Source organism: Coturnix japonica, chromosome 9 (genome assembly GCF_054131305.1).
Source record: "Coturnix japonica strain WE chromosome 9, WE-NBRP24, whole genome shotgun sequence".
NCBI lineage: Eukaryota > Metazoa > Chordata > Aves > Galliformes > Phasianidae > Coturnix > Coturnix japonica.
In genome coordinates this window covers 27,035,906-27,054,871 of record NC_140671.1, presented here as the reverse complement: position 1 = coordinate 27,054,871, position 18,966 = coordinate 27,035,906, and the positions used below count along the sequence as shown (strand labels likewise).

At 45.3% G+C, this 18,966-nt stretch overlaps 2 protein-coding genes across 6 annotated transcripts in view; both read right to left on the bottom strand.

Moving 5' to 3' along the window:
- The window catches only part of KAZN (kazrin, periplakin interacting protein), a 129,972-nt gene extending 124,813 nt beyond the window's left edge, over positions 1 to 5,159 (bottom strand). The window contains exon 1 of one of the 3 annotated variants that reach the window (XM_085508967.1): positions 4,956 to 5,159. In XM_085508967.1, coding sequence (XP_085365093.1) covers positions 4,956 to 5,055 — 100 coding nt within the window. In that variant the 5' untranslated portion in view covers positions 5,056 to 5,159. The remainder of the gene's footprint in view (positions 1 to 4,955) is intronic. The other 2 variants (XM_085508969.1, XM_032448735.2) reach the window with 2 other exon arrangements.
- Positions 5,160 to 7,430: 2,271 nt separating this feature from the next.
- The window catches only part of PRDM2 (PR/SET domain 2), a 51,691-nt gene continuing 40,155 nt past the window's right edge, over positions 7,431 to 18,966 (bottom strand). For 2 of the 3 annotated variants that reach the window (XM_085508929.1, XM_015882332.3), the window contains 2 exons: positions 11,181 to 11,314; positions 7,431 to 10,391 (listed from right to left, as the gene is read on the bottom strand). In XM_085508929.1, the coding sequence (XP_085365055.1) occupies positions 11,206 to 11,314 (109 nt within the window). In that variant the 3' untranslated portion in view covers positions 7,431 to 10,391; positions 11,181 to 11,205. Of the gene's footprint in view, positions 10,392 to 10,983; positions 11,315 to 18,966 lie in introns of all 3 variants that reach the window. The other variant, XR_014931805.1, reaches the window with a different exon arrangement.

The following is an 18,966-nucleotide window of genomic DNA, read 5'->3' as shown; positions in this document are numbered from 1 at the left end:
TTCATGTATCTATATCCCCATAAATGGGGGAGGGCCTCCAATGAACAGAGCATCAGCAATGGTGGTGATGTTATGGGGGGCACAGAAATTGGGGATCCTTTTGGGTGCACAGTTGGGATTCTTTCTGTATGCTGAGATTCCTATTTCTTCCAGTCAGATTGAGCACCTCACATCCATGTTCGCTGCCTTGCTGTGTACTCTGCCTCCCTCTCCTGGCCTATTCCCATGCACTGAGCAAATCGAGAACACCCGTACAAAGTTAAGCCAAAGCAGCATTAACCAGATTATCATTTTCTTCTCCTTCTTCTTCCATTTAAGGTGCCCAAAGCCAATAAAAGAGCACAGTAGAGCCCTGAGGAAATCCTTCCCATCGTTTGCTTGTGAGACTTGTGGAAGCAGATTTTGCCTTGGGCTGGCAGCTGTGAGGAACACCCAACAAAAGAGAAGAGGAGAAGCCAAAATAGCAGTAATCCTTGCTTCAAATCACAAGCAAAGCCTGGCAATTCCTGCTCAGCCTTTCTTGAAAGGAGCAATTACAAACGCATTTTCTCATTAATCAATGCAAAAAGGGGGAAAGCATCACTCCTAAGCCACGATTCCTAATTCAATCAAGAATGAAAGCTGCAGACCAAGCAAAGCATTCCTATCCCCAATGAGTTCATTGAACCCAATGGAAGTTTGCCATAACAAAACCCCTTTCCCATAGTTAAAATGCAGCTCTCCTGGAGAGCCATCCCTAGGCATTCCCAAGGGGTGGCATTACAAACACTAAAAGGGAAGAAGAAAATAAGCACTTGGGGAAGCAAAGTAAGTGGTTCCCTATGAGACAAAGCAGCAGCTCTGACCTGCAGTTGTGTTTTTATGCAGATAAATGTAAACACATGCAAAGTTTGCAACACGACGATCAGGTCTATATTAGAAGTTGGAATGCTCAGCTCTGGAATTGGGTGGGCCTCTAAGATGGTGACAGAGATGGACCTGAGATGATGGCCTCAGGTTGTATATTAGGAACCATTAGGAATCATTTATTCTCTAAAAGAGTGGTGATGCACTGGCACAGACTGCACAGGGGGTGGTGGGGCCACCATCCCTGGAGGTGTTCAGTGTTGGAGATGTGGATGTGGCAGTGGCACAGTGGGGTGAGTTGGGGTTGGATTGGGGGATCTTGGAGGTCTTTTCCAACCTTAGTGGCTTCATAATTTTATGACATGGTCTTTGGACATGGTGTAGGGGGGTGGCTGGTGTTAGACACAATGATCTTAGAGGTCTTTCCCAACCTTCATGCTTCTATTTGGTACTACATGGGAGAAAGTCCACCCCGAAACAACGGCGCCCACTTGGGCCACTCCGGGTTTTTAAGACACATCCAATTTCTTTCCATCTTCTTGCCATCTGAAGTGCTTCTTCCAGGCTTCTGCTCTGCCCTCCCCTTATCCTCGTGCCCTCAGCCTTCAATCCTCATTGCTATTCCTGGCAAACCTAAAGCTGAGCTCTTTCATCTTGCAGAGTCACCGGAGCATGCTGCGCTTTTGTTTTGGTGTCTGCAGAAATCAAGCTAACAATAAGCACCTCTGCAAAACAACCTGAGAGCTCAGACGAGGGCAGGCTCTATTTTTATCCATGCAGGATGCTGCAGGGGAAGCCAAGGGATGGTTTTATTTTGCTGCAGTTGGAGGTGTGCTCAGAGCTGCTGCTAATCATACCCGTGTTTTCAGCTCATTATTCTGGTGGCACGAGAACACGGTGACTGCACTCAACTGGGAGGAATTATTGCGTCCTTACACTTTGCTGCCCGTGAACGTTAATTGACAATATCAGGTTTGTCTGTCAGGAGCAGGGATGAGCACTTCCCCTAATTTAATCAGGAGTAAATCAGCTGGCGAGTGCTTCGTACACAGCTGCTCCCTAATTGAGTCTCTCTATTGAGGTGACAGTGAACAACGTGTGCTTTAGTATGGCCAGGAAAATATGACATTTTCAGCATTTTCTTTCTATTTTCTGGGTGTTTTTGTTGCTTGTTTGCTTTGATTTTGCTTCCTCAAATACTAAGAGTTATTAAGGTTGGAAAAGACCTCCATGATCATTCAATCCAATTCAACCCATCCCACCATGCCCATTGACCAGGAAACCAACCTTCCCTGTGTGCTTCATCTATTGCAGCTGCTCGTGTTCTTGCAGTGAGAATCTAGGCCTGGAATTCTCCAGGCACAGATCCATCACGAGAGCATCTGAGCAAACCCCTTATGACAGCTCTGCTTTCCTCACGGACAGCGAGAAAACAGTCAGCATAAAATGTGCTTGGCTCGGGTGGTTTAAGACTGCAGTGAATCAGGGCTGGAAACATGTCCTTCAGTACTCTGCACATTATGTTTCCAATGTGCGTTCCAATTCTGCTTGCAAACAGCTTTTGCTGTCCCAAGAGAAGATGTAGGCGTATAGCAAACAGACTTTGTTGGCGAACATGGTTTGGTTTGATATGAAGTATTAGGGCCTGTTCATATCAATGTTCCACGTTCAGCTGGAGCTTAGTTAGGTAAAAATCAAACCTTTATGCCAAGTGTGGTGATGCAGCGGCTCAGGGAGGTGGTGGGGTCACCATTCCTGGTGGTTAAAGGATGGTGGAGATGGAAGGACATGGTTGGTGGGGGTGGGTTGGGGTTGGACTGAATGATCCTAGAGGTCTTTTCCTTAATGATTCTGGGATTCTAAGAGCTAAACCACAAACCTGAGGGGGAAAAAAGTTCTGAGCCACATTACATTGATTTCCATGGAAGAACTCCTATTAACGTTGCAGTCTTAATGCTCTAATTAGTCATCAAACCAACCAAGGAACAAAACACACATAATGGATAATTTATCTATAATTGCAAGGTGATACATAAAAGTTTCAGTGCAGCATCTTAAAAGCTGAATGATTTTTCAGTTATTTAAGCCATCTTGCTCATTCAGGTCACATCTTGAATGAAGTTCCTTATTTCACGACCAATGGAAAATCAACTGGCAAGGTATAAAACCTGGGAGCCCAGCAAAATCTCTGCTGGGAGCCCAGCAGCATCTCTGAGCCAAAGAATTAATGGAAAATGGCAATTTATCTAATGAAGCAGCGAGTCAAGGAATGATACACAAAGATAAGCAAAGTCATGCTCTAAAAAAGCATCATCCAGCTTCGTCTGGTGGGCAGGGAGTTGGAACTGGGTGATCTTTGAGGTCCCTTCCAACCCAACCATCCTTTGGTTCATTCAGCTGTGATGGGAAGTTATAGGGCTGCCCTAAATCCATCCTCTCACTTACTGCTTTTTGGTTGGACCTGAAGAAAAACCCATCAATCTGCATATGAGATGGAGGCCTCATTCACCAGGCAGCCCTAGAGAGAAGTTACAGTCCCTTTCATTATTACATGCTCTTCAAAGGTGACCGTGCCCTGAGATCACTCTGCAGCACACGAATTTAATGCATGTGACAGCAAGGATTCACTGCCTCAGGGAGCAGAGCGGTGTCAGTGAACCAAAGTGGGGAGTTAAGCTGTTATAAACCACAGCCTTCCCACTGCACTGTGTGCTATGCTGAGTGCAAATAGAAACACCCAGGTAACTGCACAGAGCACATCACAGCAAACAAACTTACTGAGGCTTAATAAATCCAAGGGAAGTTGTAGCAGTGCTGGAGGGCACGATAGGAAGGGCAGGATGCTCTGCCTGCACAGCTCCCCTGTGTTGCATATTGTGTGAGTTGGAAGAGACCCCTAAAGGTCACCTCGTACATATATTGCTATTGTCATGAAAATAACAAGCTTGTAGAAGCCAAATCACACACACACACGAACGAGTCATTTGTCTTTGGTTGTCAGTGATATTCATGGAGCAACCTTACATTGCATTGCACACAAAGGTCATGCATACCCACAGCAAACACTATGAAAACAGCCTGCAGGAGGAAGAGGAGCTTGTGGTTGAGTTAGTGGGTGGGAACCAAAAGTCTTTGGACTCACAGACTGAGAAAGGGAAAAGAACAGCAAACAACGTGATGGTTCCACCTGTGTTTTCCCAGCTGGTTGCTCTTACTCATTTGGAAACCAACCCCCTTCTCTCAGTGCATCGACTCTCCAACACATCTCAATTCCACAGCCTTGGGATGGATCCCGTGCCCTATAACAACAAAGCTGACTGCCAGACTCTCAGAAAACTTTCTGCCATCTCCTTGGAGGCAGCAGCGTGACCATGGGACTGAGTGAGCAGTCGGGATTCTGACTTAAGCAATGAAAGCCACAGCAGGAGCTGCACAGAGATCAGTACAAAGCCCCAGTATGGGATTGGGTTCAGAGCACCTGTGCAAAGTCAACACAGAGAAACAAGATGGGGGGAGGGAGTGCAGCCCTGTTGCACATCCCCCATTCAGTTGCCAGCAGGTGATGGTAATCAGCAATCAGGCCCAGCTGAAAACAAATGGGGGAAAGGAGCAGGGCTTCCAGGTGCTACAGCGACACAAAAAGCCACATGAAATAAAATACAATAAATAACCACTATCTTTCATAGCATTGAAAATCAAAGCAGAGATGCACGCAACTGGAAAGGCCCTGTATGCAATGAGATACTCATGGATGCACTGCCCAAGCCAGCAAGCCAACGTCCAGCTGAGATAACGCCCTTGCTTTGCCTTCAAAAGTTGCCGTCTATGCTGTGCACGCACCCAAACACGGCGGCAATTCGCACTGCGTGGCTCAGAGCCCCTTGTTTTGGTGCCTGCACTAATCCCAGCCCTTGCTTTGGGATCGCGGCCATTCAGCTGCACGGCCGCGTTTTGGGGAGGAGCTGAAGCGGGGCTCACCCCACCTTCCCCATGGGGGAATTTGGGAAGGCCTCGTGAAAGAGGGGACGGGAGGGAGGACATCACCATCCAGGAGGCGACAGGCAGGAAAATACACATCATAAGGACACATCATACGGACACATCCTTACCTGCCTCCATCAGCTGGCACTGCTGCCCAAAAACTTGCGAGAAGGTGACGGGGTTGGGGGTCACATCCATGGCTCGGGTCGGCTCCTCGGCATCAGTCATGGGTAAAGCCCCGGGGTGGGGAGGGACCCCCGGCCCAGCGATGCTCCGGGCGGGGGCTGCCTGTGCCCGGCCCCGGGATCGCTGCTGCTGCAGTGTCCCTCCTCCCTCCGTTCCTCCCTCTGCCCGATGCGATGCGATGCGATGCGGGCGGCTCTGGGCTGCGCCGCGCTGTTAACCCCTGCCCGCCCACCGCCGGCATCACTCCTACTATTCCCCCTATCAACAGCACCCATGGATGGCACAGATGATAATCCTGGGTGGATTCGAGCCAGCTCGGCTGTCTTTATGCTAAAAACTCCCTCTGCCAAAGGAAAGGATTCAGACTGGGAGTTGTCTTTGGGAATGAAGGTGCCCAGAGCTCCTGGAAAATGAAGGCTGGGGCATAAGTGGGAATGCAGAGCCAGGAAACTATAGCAGGAGCCTCACAGGTAACTGAAATCCATATCATCACCCTGCCCTGCCCAACTGCTGTCACCCCATTCTGCCATGTCAAGTTCACAGAATCACAGAATCACAGAATGACCCGGGTTGGAAGGGACCTCAAGGATCATGTAGTTCCAACCCCCTGCCTGGCAGGGCCACCAAACATACACCTTTACGGGGGAAGAAAGGAGATGTGCCTCTATCTTTGTCCTCACTCCCCTTCCACGAAGCCTTGGAGCCATGGGCTGGCTCTGCCACCTCACTGCTCACTATGTGCCCAGGGCAAACTCGTTTGGACTAAATCTACTGATATCTGAAGCCTACAGGACTTCTAAACCCATGTAAAACAAGAAGATTGTATACCCTTATAATAAGGGTATAATAAAGATTTTCCATTTGCTTCCAGCCCAGCACCAACACAAGGAGGGCCAACAAAATCCTTGGCTGCATGCACTGGGAACTGGAGAGTAAGGATGCAGTTATTCCTTTGGAGACAGCGCTGCTGAGGTCAGTTCTGGAGCATTTATGCAATCCTGATGCCTGCACAATGCAAGGGTAAATATCAGCACTTTGTAGAGCTCACGAGGATTTTGAAGCATTGCACTTAAGGTTTGGCATCGGAGATAGGAATAGGCTCCGTGTATTTCTGCCTCCCTTTAGATTGCACCTCCATCAGTTCTTGGCTGAAACAGAACTGTTTGGTTGGGTTTTATTCTTCCCTGAAAGCGCAAAGTTTGAGTGGAAGATAAAATGGCACAAGTGGTGCAGAGAGGAAAAGCTGTGCTCTGAAAAATACTTCATCACCCTGGCAGAAGTTAATTCTGGGTGTAAATGAGAACAAGAGATATTAGGAAGAAAATGAAGAAGATAGGGATGTGCCTATTTGTTTGTAAACAGGACTCTAATGAGGCGTGCTAAATCCATCTTACAGCTTGCTGCAAAAGAAATTAACAGAAAACCAGCACTGCTGAGCCCTGAGAAAGCCAAGGTGACCCAATGCTTCATATATCCGTATAGGAGCAGAAGGGAACTGTTTGCATTAGCATCCCGTGTTCAAGATAACATTTCCAGAGCAGCCTCCTTTAGCAATTGCCTCTCCTTCCTCCCAAAGCAACCCATAAAACAAATGCAGCATAGCTTGAACCCTTAAGCTGGCACTGAGGGATGTGGTTAGTGGGCATGGTGAGGGGTTGGGGTTGGAGATGTCGCACAGCCACTAAAGACAATTCACAACTGGAATGGGCCTCAAAGATGGAGGTGGTCTGATGGGTTTTCTTTCTTCCTCTGGACTGTTCAGTGAGAGAACAACTCATTTAACACAAAACAGGTAGGCTCCAATGATGCAAGAGCTCAGGGGCAGTGGTGACAAGAGTGTGTGTGTTACAGGTTGGATCTATTATGGTATCTCCTGAATTTCTGGGGTGAAAGAACCATTTCTACTCCATATGGGTTCTGTGTTCTCAGACCTGCTCATTGCATCCGTATTTGAGAAGAGCGTGGTTGAATCAATGGGTGATGAATGGTGACCCCACAGCCCCGCACAGCCCAACACATCTCCCACTCAAGTTGCAGGAATGGAGAATTTAGAATCACAGAATGGCTTGGGTTGGAAGGGACCTTAAAGATAGTTGAGCTCCAAACCCCTTCACTCAGTGGAGATGGATGAAACAAGGACTTCACCCTTCAGACCCTGCCCACACATCCACCCCAATAGAGAACAGCCCTATCTCTGGAACATCATCACACTGTGTAGCACAGGCTCACCATGCCAGAATCCAAACCACAGAGGAGCTGCCTTGGTCTGAACCTGGACAGATGGATCCTGGCACAGAGGTGGCACTTCATCTCCTTTCTTCCTCTTCTGTACCAGACGTTCACCTATCACATCTACAATGAGCTGCCTCTCCATTTTGAAGACGTCCTTTGCTGAAATAATAATAATAGCTCCCCAGTGAGGTTTGTCACATTGATTTATTGGTCTTCCCCTTTACATGGTGGACAGGCAACAGAGCTTTCCCTCTTCCAGATCAGTGTTCAGTATCCGAGCACCAACCAGCTCATGCCGCATCTCCACACACTTTATTATCTCATGAACTCCTCAATGTCAGCATTGTCATGAGAGCACTGCAGAGCTACTGGGGTCGGCCATGCAGATTCCTACATGCAGAACCTGATCTGTTTTCGCCATGCCCTCCTTGGGTTTTCACATCATCATCATCCAAGGGCAGAATTCCACGTCTTGTCAGCAGGCACACAGTGGGGAGATTAATAAAATTGGCTGCAAAACCATGAAATTCCACCTTGGGAAAAATATAAATTAAAATAAAATGGTGTAACTGTCCTGAATTTGCTGTGAAGTCCTTATTGTACTGGAGAAAGTTGTTGAATTGATTCGTTTCCTATAGGAAAAGATCAGCTCTCCCACACAGCTGGAAAAGGATGAGTAGTTTGGTGTGGGTATTTCCCTACCACAGCTCAGACTTCAAAGGAGAATCCATAAAGATAACCATGATACAAAGCCGAGTGCTGTGGTCTTTTGGTTGTGTAACACACCTTATAAAACCTTAAAAACAGAGCAATTTACAACCAGGGACAGAAAGACGTGCTTTTAAAATGGTAGATACAAATGTACAGGTTGGCGCAGTAGGACTGAATTTCTCTGGGGTAATAAATGTTTGTATAGCACAACAATCTACATGCTTCTCTCCTTGAGTTTGTTCATTGCTTACGCTGCTCTGAAGAAAGAAAAGCAGCACAACTAAATTGCACAAAAGAGACCCCTATTAACCTCATTGGTATGCCTCAAAGGCACTGAACGAAGCAGCATCCGTGCCAGAAACTCTGCACTCCATTCAACTCGCCACTGCTAAAAGCTGAGAGCATCTCAGGATGGGTTGTTTAAAGCAGGATTTGGGCTCAGCAACAATCCTCACGTGAGCAGAGAGGATTTGTGCAGCAAGCATGACCTTCAATTGAATGTCACAGAATGGCTTAGTTTGAAAGGGACCTTAAAGCTCCAATCCCTACCATGGGATGGGTGACCCACACGTTAATAGGAAACGATGAAAGGAAAACAGACAGAGAAAATTAAAGGAGAGATAACATGTGAAACGTAAGCGAGCTGAATGGATCAGAGAAATCTATGTGCACACCAGCTTCTTTGAGAAGGCCAAAGGGAAGGGAATATATTTTCTCTGCTGTTTGACCAAGACTGACCAAGCTGCCCAGCAGGTTTGGATACTCATTTCCTACTGGTTTTAATGAATAATGTGAATCTCAGTCTTCCAGGCTGCTGTGAAACCTTGGTTTGGGATTGGTATAATAACATCATTCAAGAGATTATTGCTAGCAAAGAGCTCAAGAGGGGACACATCCTTGAGACTCTCCAGTCTAGGCAAGAGGCAGAACAGCCACCAATGGCACAAGCTGCCCACAAAACCTTCACCTCCATTGCATCAGGCTGGAAGCATTGCTTCCAACCATGGGAGGGCACGTTGCTTCTTATGGCTCATCCAATCCTCAGCATCACACCACAGCTGCACATCAAAGCCTACAATAGGGGTTATCCAAAAGAACCACAGCTGGTTAAGGTAAGATCCTGAAGACCTTTGCTCTCCTATTCCAACATGTAGCTGAGACATTTTTACAGTGAACAGAACCAACAGTTTTTGTGTAAAGCTTTTGTATTCATCTCCAACATTGTGGTTTTTGGCAAAGCTGTACAAAATCAGCTGTTTTCAGCCATTTCATACATATATATATTTATACACAAGCCATATATATATATGTAGACCTATAATTGATCCTTTTTTGACCTTTTCAGGGTGGAGTATCAACTGGGCACTTGTTTTTTTATCACAATTAACATGTGTGTACACAGATGTGTGCTTACCTGTGCAGAGTGCAAAGACAAGGGAAGGGATAAACTGACCGAAACAAGGGGGAAATAGGGCCATCGACCTCCTTCTAAAACCCCAAACTCAGACACTATGTGAGCAGTGGGACCTCAGAAGTGAAACGAGCAGGAGCACCACTGCCTGCGTGTGATTGTCAGCATTTAGGATCTCTCTGCACTGCATTATTACTGACCCCAATGTTGCTGCAGCTCTCCTGGCTGCCTCCATCGATGCCTCCTTTTATAGGACCGCTAAAGCAAAGCATGCTTGCATTACAGCTTACACACAGCTCCATATTTAAGGAAAATCATTGCATGGCACTGCTCAGTGGCGTGTGCTCGATACAGTCACTAAACAAACAAATCCTGACTGTAACAAGAGCACCAGACTGGCAAGAAATGCAACAGCAGCCTTTAGGAAACAGATGCTTGTCCCTTTAGGAACCTGTGAGCTATCAGTGCATTGCAGACATCACTTAACAAGTGGTCTTCCAAAGAGACACGGGTCTTAAAGCAGTAGGAAAGCAATGGCACCGTGCCCGTTAAAGCTAAAGGTACAAAGTCAAGGAACTGGGGTACCCACAGGCTGCAGATGTGGAAACCTCAGCAAAACCCACCCCGTTCCATGTGGGTTTTTGCATGTTGCCCAGTTCTTTACCCGTTAGGATGCAAAGTAGGAATAAAACGATGTAACAGTCTTCTTCAGCATTTAATTGCATAGTATGTTAAATCCCTCCAAGTTTGGCCAGGAAGAGGACGCTCACCCAGCCCTGTGGCTCTCTGAACACAGGTGCCTGCCATTGTCTGAATGTTTCTCCATGCTATTCCAGATGTTGGCTCCTTCCATTTCTCCATGCTATCCCAGCACACTCTGTCCCTCTCCCTCTGGACGGGAGAACAAAGCAACAGCAGAAGGAACTGCAGTCCTGCTGTCTGCTGAGGAACTGCTCTCACCTCAGCTGGGACAATGCTGGAGGATTAATTCCTCTCCCCTTTTCCATCCAAAAGTTCCAGGTACCTGCAAACACAGAGAGCTGTGGTTAATCGGGGTCCATGTTAGGGATAAGCAGTCAGAGCAGCTCTGTCTGCCTGGGCAATGAGGCACAGCAGAGATGCCCATGCTATGACTTCTGCTTGGCTTCCCCAGAACTCAGTGGTCTAAGCCACAGTTAGAATCATGGAATGGTTTGAACTGGAAGGGACCCTGAAGGCCATCAGGTCCAAGCCCTGCATTGAGCAGGGACACCCACAGCCCCATCAGTGCTCAGAGCCCCATTCCCTGCCCTTGGGTTGTCTGCACCACCTCTATGGGCAGTCTGTGCAGAGCCTTAGCTCTTACATTAGTGCTCAGCAGGCAATAAAAATAACTCAGCATCACCCAACACACTGGAGCAGCTCATTAATTTGCACAAGCTCACAGACATTACAGCAGCTGATCTTGTCACAGCACCAACTGATGTTTCTATGCTCCAAATTACATTGTACTTAAGGGCTTTGAGCCTTTGGCATTCCACCAGAGCAGCCAACCAGCTCAGCATTCACCCATACAACTTAAAGGATCCCAAAGCACTTCACCCACTCCTGCTCTCAGATACAAGCAGCACTCTTACCAAGTAGAGACAAAAGCCTCATCCTTAAGAGGTCCTGGTTCTGGCATAGGGCAACTTGCTCTTGCCCTTCACATTTGTTTTTCATTGGTGAGCAGCAGCAATAAGAGCAGCGATGCTCTGAGTCTGTTAAGTGCTTTGCAATCCTTGCCCAGAGAAACACAAGACAGGTGAGCTCTGTGCATTGCTGCACGTTGTACCTGCTCCGCTCCAGCACGCAGAGGTCTATTCCTTGAAGAAGGGGGATGCAGTGCAGCTGGATTTCTTGCATTGCCTGGCGCTGGTGTTAGGAGAAGAGGAGGAGGGACATCTAGAGGCCGTGCGGAGTCTGTAACTGTACAAAGAGGCAGGAAAAACTCACACACGTGCATTATGGGACTCAAAGGTTAAGAACTGTTCTAAAAACCAACCAGCAGGGATGTGCTCTAAGGACCCAAAGCAGCTCTGAGAGAAAAAAACACCCAACACTCTATTCATCCTCCAAGTGCTGGGAGTTGCTTCTGAAGGCAAGAAGGCTTTTTGCCTTGGCTTGAACTTACCCATTGGTTAATAGAAGCAGGAAGAAGAAAGTCTATCAAGCAGCATCCAGCCTGCTGCCCTATAGCTGGGTAGGGAACCCTGCATCTGGGACCAAAAGACACAGCCCCAGCCATATATAGAACAGGGAGTCAGGGTGTATTTTCTCACTGTGGTCCACATCAGCTTTTTAAATAGAAAAGGAATTTCACCTTGTGTAAGCACAACACCTGCTCATTAGTTCCCAAGGGCAAAGCCTGCTGTCCACTTCTGCCAGTGCAGCACTTGGAGATGTGATGAATTATGCTTATAGGTCGCTGCAGCAGCATTGCTACAGTGCCCTTATTGCGATGATAAGTGATTTCCTTGCAAGTTCCAGGCTAAGTCTGAGAATCCCGACCTTCTTGTAAAGCAGAAGCAAAAATGTGGAACTTTCTTTGATAGTGTTACATCCCTATCAATTGTGATTACAAGACAAAGCGTGAAAGCATGAGTCAGAGCACGGGGAAGCAAAGGTGAGCTCACACCCGTGCACACTCACCTTGGGTACATGAATTCACCCAAAGCCCAACCCAAATCAACGCTTACCTTCTTCCAAAGGCCCACATTTTGCAATAGGTTCTACCCACAGAACAACACATCCAAGAAAGTTGTTTTTTTCTCTGGGGTATTTTTAGAGCTTGTTATGCACCCTTTAAAGGCATCTCAGCTTCCGTTATCCACACATACAGACTGCAGCACTGCAAGTTAATACTGAAGACGTGCAAAGTTTTCCATTACAACAACAAGAAAAACCAACCCCAAACCACAGAAATCTTGAAGAGTGAGCGACTCCATCGTTTCTCAATTAAGAGTTGAGGGTAAAACCATCCTGCCAAAGTTCTGTTATTGTTCTGTGCTAATCAAACTCTTCAGCCTTTGCAAACGTCATGCTGCAGCCTTTGTCTGCTGTGTAAGAATCAAGAGAGTGGTGGTGAGGGAGTCAATGCAAGCCATATTTTGCTGTCCCATATAAAGGCTGTTACCAAAGGGAACAGCAGAAACCCAAAATAAGCTCGGTTGGTTTGGTTTCAGTTCTTTACTATAACTAGAAGAAATTTCTTCCATTCAGAGTGTTTCCATTTAAGCAACGTTTAACGTCAACATCTACAATGTCTCTAATCGTTACCATGTGTCACTGCATGGGATGAGCAAACGTCCACATCCCGTGGGAAGCAAACAGAAAAACACAGAGAAAAGGCTTCAAACACACTGAGACAAAATACCTGAGACAACCTGACCTGTATTTCCAAGGTGATCACTCTCCCCCCATCTCAAAATCAATCATAGAATCATAGAATCAACAAGGTTGGAAAAGATCATCCAGTCCAACAGTTCACCTATTACCAATAGCTCCCATTAAACCATAGTTAAGCTCCAGAGATCTTTTATCTCCTAACCCCCATCTCCCTTTGAAGCTGTAGATTGTTGGGCTATTATCTGGAAGCAGAAGATCAGGGGGAGAAGATAAGGAGGAACTGTTTGCTTAGATGCTGTGGATAGAGGTTGGAATGGAGCTCTCCTGCTTCCTCCCCACTGCTCTCAATTCACCAAGCAGACACCACGCAGCACAGCACCAACAGCTCCATGGGGGAACAGTGATGGAGTCAGGCTATTCTGGGCACTGTCACTCTGCACCTGCTTTCACCATCATGGGGTAACTGTAGCCGGGCAGAAGAAAAGGAATTCCTTTGTATAAGCAGCTTGATGGGGACAGGAGCAGAGGATGCAGCCCAACCCTGCAGCAACACGGCCAAGCAATGCCGAAGAGCAGCACAGCACCCAGCCCTGCTGTGTCCCTTGGTAGGAACAGTTCTAGCTTGGGGAGGGGGGAGGGAGGAACAAAAAGAGGAGGAGCGTTCAAAAAGATGTGAAGCTTGCAAAAAAAAACCACAACCAAAACTAACAAAAATAGGGTATAGAAACTGAATGTTAGGCAGCAGAAAGGGCACATCTGCACTGGGTTTTCTTTGTCAAATAGGATGCTTTAATCATAGTAAGTAGCGGTGGTGAATGTTCTCGCTACGCTGTAAGTTAGTCAAACCAGAAGTAAAACTATGTCATATTTTTTTCACTTTCAGACAGTGCCTACAGCTCTGACACTTAACTGTGAGCTGGATGGAAAAAACAAGTGCTGCTATTAGTGAGCCCTGCTGCAACAAGCCCCTAAACCCAGCTCTTACAACCTCCTGCACTCAGCTCTTACTGCTCTGTGCTACACTGAGTACCACAATCCCACCTTCTGATATGCAGGAAGGAGCCAGAAGGGCTTTATTTGCCACAGCCATCCAGAAGGCGAGTAACCTTAAAGCAGGAACAAAGGCAAAGCTTCCTCTCAGAATCACAGAGTACCCCCAAAATGGAAGGGACCCACCAGGACCCCCGAGCTCCAACAGCTCACCATACACCTTCCCTTTGAGATGGCACATGTGAATTTACAGGCTTGCAAACCCGCCAGCCCCCCCAGCACACACCCTTCCCTCAGACATTCCTGAAATACATTTGGTATGTAAATCACCTCTTCTACCACGCTTGAGCAATAGACATTCATCCAAGCTGCTAGTTTCCTTCTCTAAAAACAGCCAAACAAGCTGCGCTGCTTGTGGGACTGAAGGCTTGGAGCAATGGGGCTGCTGCTCACAACAAGGGCCAGAGCAAGGCTGGAGTGTGAGCCAAGGAGAGGGCCCCAAAGTCGGGGAGTTTGGGTCTGTTAGGTCTGTGGGTTTCTTGCAAAGCTTTCACATCTATACACCCAACCTAAAATAACACACAGATGGTACAAAATCTCAGCTGTGCACTCACTGCCTCCAATGAATCTCCTAACAACAGACGTATCGAGGACACACTGCCTAAAGTGGTTACTATTATTACATCAAACCACGTCTAAGTTGACAGACTGACATCTGATGTCATCTTAGGGACCAGATGACAAGAAAGGAGGTGATAAATGAGATTCCTGGGCTTCCTGCTCAGCAAGAACAAAAACGTCGTGCTGCAAACCCAACTGGTGCAGGACACACAACACAAGGGCTTGGAAAAACATCAGCCACCAAATGGAGTGAGTTTTATTTTCCCTAACTGATAAAGGACAAAAAAGGGTTTGCTGAAGGAATATGGTTTAATTTCTCTCGTCCCGCCCCTGTACAAAAAACAGGTGAGCAGAAAACAGAAAGGATCCCAATGCGTTGCAGTTGCTGAGAACTCGAGAGCAACGTGCCTTTATTTATGAGGGTGGTGAAAAAGCTGGGCCGCGTGTCAGGATTTTATCTTGCCATCGCATGACTCCAAAGGACAGAACATGAATATCACGATGTTACGGGCAGGACTTTCATGAATGTAAGCAGGAAAAACCTGTTACGGAGATGTTTGCATTCCCAGCTTGCAAGAAGATCTACAGCAGAGGTTCAAAGGACAGAACGCCTTTAAAGTTGTGCTGCTCCCTCATAATAACTCAGAAATCATCTTGCTGTGACACACACGTGCTCTGGAGTTCAGGTTTCATTGTGGTCCTTGTCAGCCCAGGCCTCAATGTGATCTGCACAACAGCAGGTTGGCTCAGTCTGAATGAGCCCCTGCAAAGCAAGTCCCCAAGCAGCAGCAGCCGTGCTCCCTGTTCACTACAACCTGCAGCAAGGACAGCATGCAGACAGGCTCTCAGCCCATTCAACCTTGCAATAACTGCTCACAGAGTTTAGATTAAACAATCCACTTTCAAAACTGTGGCAGTGCAGGTGAAGAAACCCCTCTAAACTTCCCTAATGTTTGTGCATCCCAGTCTTGAATGCTTTTAAAACCCCTCATAGAGCTTGAAAACACAAAGGGGCATCAAACATTCTACAAGCATTTAGGCAGAGAGATGAAACAAAATCAAGCTTTGCTGTCCTACATTGCATTACTACTGGAGTATGTTCAGTTATTACTATGAATTGCATCCTAGCCCAACAAGTTTCTGATTTTTTACTGCTTTAGTTATATAAAGGATGTGAAAGTTTACCTCCTCTTCACAGGTCACTTACCACAAAGCTCAGATCCACAACAGCGAGTTCAGAACTCATCTCTATTTCATTCTCATTATGAATAACAGTAGATTAACGCGTGACTCACGCAGGTCACATTCAGCAGACAGAAGCCAGAATTAATAGGCAAGCTCTTCCAAGTTCTCTTTTTGAGGCCGTTCACTAGCTCTCACTGTGGAGTATAGGTCTGCAGCACACAGCACTTCAGCTGAGAACTGCTGTGTATGAACACGCTGCAGACCATGGCAGAGTGGGCTATGATGGGACTTGAGATCACAGGAGAAAAACACACAAAAGCCAATGGCCATGGGATTTCTGCTGTGATATCAAGCAACGAGCGGAGAATGCAGGTTTAATTCTGATCAGTTCAATGTCAGCCATCACTAAGAGGTGATCAGAACACTGAGATTGCAGTGAGACCACACAGCAGCTGGCATTTCAGCTGTCAGCAGTGGAAGATGTGGTAAGTGCTCAGTGCTGCATCTCCAATAACTTCAGAACTATAGGGGGAATTTTTACTTCTTTTCATGCTTCCATTGTAAATATAATGAAGCCCAACCAATACTGAACACTGCCACTGTGGCTGTCCTACAGCCTAATAACTGCTACTGCACATTATACTTCTAGCTAGAATCTCTTGCTACAATCTCTTAGCTATCTTTGCCACTATTAACCCACAGCATACATGACCACAGAGCTTGCAAAAACACCCAACGAATGATGTTTAACTTCTGCATTGCTTCACCAGATTTTTCCCTAATGATTAAAATTCAGTGAAAACCTCATTACAGAGAGGGTAACATCTTGAGAGAATGACTTATAAGGAAATTCAATACAGATCCTTAGTGAAAGAGAACTATTAATGAGAATAAACGACCACATAAGATATGAACGTACTACTGGAAAGAAATGGGCTCTTGTAATAGTCATAAGTTGCAGCAATGTGATGTTACTCCATCCAGCTGCCACATTAAAAGGCCAAGGACCCTTCTGGCCCCACTGCTGGAGGACGACACAAGCTGCAATTCCTCTTGGTGTTGCAATGCAACTTTCTAAAACCCTCAGAGCCAGAACTGGTCTTTAACTAAGTTAATTCACAACTATTAAGCACAGAGAAACAGAATAAGTTCAAATGGTGCATGCAGTGTCAATTAAAGCTTTAAATTACAGGAAAGAAAACCCAAGGTTTCTATCTCAGAAGTGTTAGATTTGTATAAATTCGTTTTGGTGTAGAAAGCCCAGGGATGCAAGCAGACTTAATTCCTTCTAGATGTACACTGTTCCATTTTTTCCTGGTACATCTGGTTTCCATACAAGAAGCAAGTTTTCCCACAAAGTTTTTTTAAAGAGCTCTCTTTATTGGTTGCAGTTATATAAAACGTGTCATGATTGTTCCATCTAGCTGGTCATTAAGCGCTTGCAACACAACAGATACCCTTGAATACAGCTGCAAATTAGAGGATGTACTTCATGCTGGAGGAGAAATATCCCCCGCTGTTGCTTACCTGCACTTACAGGCTCTTCACCAAGGCTACAATGTTCAAAAGCAATGAGGACCCACTTGTTGTCAAACCGCAATGTTTAATGTTTTCATTAGAATACTCTTTTTTTTAAATCACTCTCCAAAAAGGAAAAAAGAAAAAAAAAAAAAGAAACAATAGAACTAACAGCAAACTTTTAATACAGGAACACGCTCCAAGATTAACAGCCCAAGATGGAAACAGAATGAAAATTAATGTAAAATGTAAATCACATGTAGTACAATTGAAGTGTCCAAAACAATTTAAATAATTTTAAATATTTTATTATTTTTTTTTATATACTCGCTACAAATGCTTTATACATTATTTCAACATAAAGTCCCCATAACAGAAATGTAACAAAATGGGAATGATAGTGAAAGTGAAAAGTTAAAGTGGCACAAATTCACCAAACAAGTATTAAACTACAAATTTTAAGAGGTAGATTACTTCTTTTTTTGTGTTTTTTTTTAAGTCAAGAACAAAAAATAAAAGGGGTGGCTGTATAATGAAACTACTCACTTCCCATCAACTCAGTCATTCATCTTGAAAGCTATATGAACACGAGAAATGGTATCTCCATAAAAAGCTGTGTAAGAACAATAGACCAACTTGTTGTTTTAAGTTATTAGATAGAGGTGTAGGACCTTTTAGAGTAATTATATATTTCATTTTCAAAATATACAGGTATGTAAGCCCTGGTCTAGCCTTTTTATCAATAAAAAGATACACATTATATATAGTATTTAGAAATCGGTATTTCACTGCTATATAAAGTTTCATTTGCATGTATAAATAAGAATTTGGAAAACTCAGAGAACTCACTCAGGCTTTTTTTTCCCATTATACAATGGCCATCTGAAAGATGCAAAGAATGGAGAGGAGGTGGGAAGAAAAGGAAGTTCTGTCCTACCAGGTCCTCCTGCACCGATCCATTTAGAAGGAAGGTTTTAACAGAGTTACTAAATGACAAAAGGAGTGCAGCAGTAATTGCTGTCCTCGAACCTACCAAATCACTGATAAAACAGCAGATCTCTGCTTTACCAAACTTAGAACTGAACCGTCTCTTAAGTCATTCATGAAGGCATGGACAAAACCAGGATCTGAGCATTCCAAGGCTAAAGACTTGGTTTAGTTTACTTCCACTTTCTTTCAGTGCCTCTGTGTGTGGTTTGTGTTTTGTTTGGGGTATTGTTGTGTTTTTTGCTCTTGTTTTTGGTTCCATTTTGCTTTTAATAGTACCCTTCTCTTATCTGACTCACCATGAAGCCCAGTACGCATGTTAGGCACAAAGCCCTGCACCTACCACTGAGTGTTAGCAAGCAGCCTGCAGGCTGTGTTATGATTATGAGTCAGCTTAGAGCTGGTTCCACAAGCTTGGTGGACTTCACATCCATTGTCGTAGTGCTTATCCTAAGTTGAGCATGCACCAGCTCTACCATGTCATTAAGAGATTTTGTTTTGCTTTGTCTTACTGGATATTCCTAGAAAATAAACAAAAGACTGAAGATAAATGTCAAAACGACTTAGTGGAAAATGAGTTTACAGAGAAAAACTGAAAGGTGAAAAACAAATTTGGAGACAAATACTGCATTAAATGAGTCTTGAATTATACTAAGAATTGAGATTTCCCAGGGGGGTGAGAAAAAAAGGTCTACCTAGAGTAGAGCTGAAGGTTATACGGATATTAAACAGCGTATGGAAGCAGATAAAGAAACCAAATAAACCTCTCCATATCTGACAGATAAAAACAAAGGCGATGAGACAATCTGGATTTATGAACAACAGTTCAGAAACAAAACCTAGAATTCTTCTAGTATAACTATTCATTAAACCATTAAAGACTGCAAGGTGCCAACATAAACTAATGGTATTTGTGATAGTCAAGGAAACCT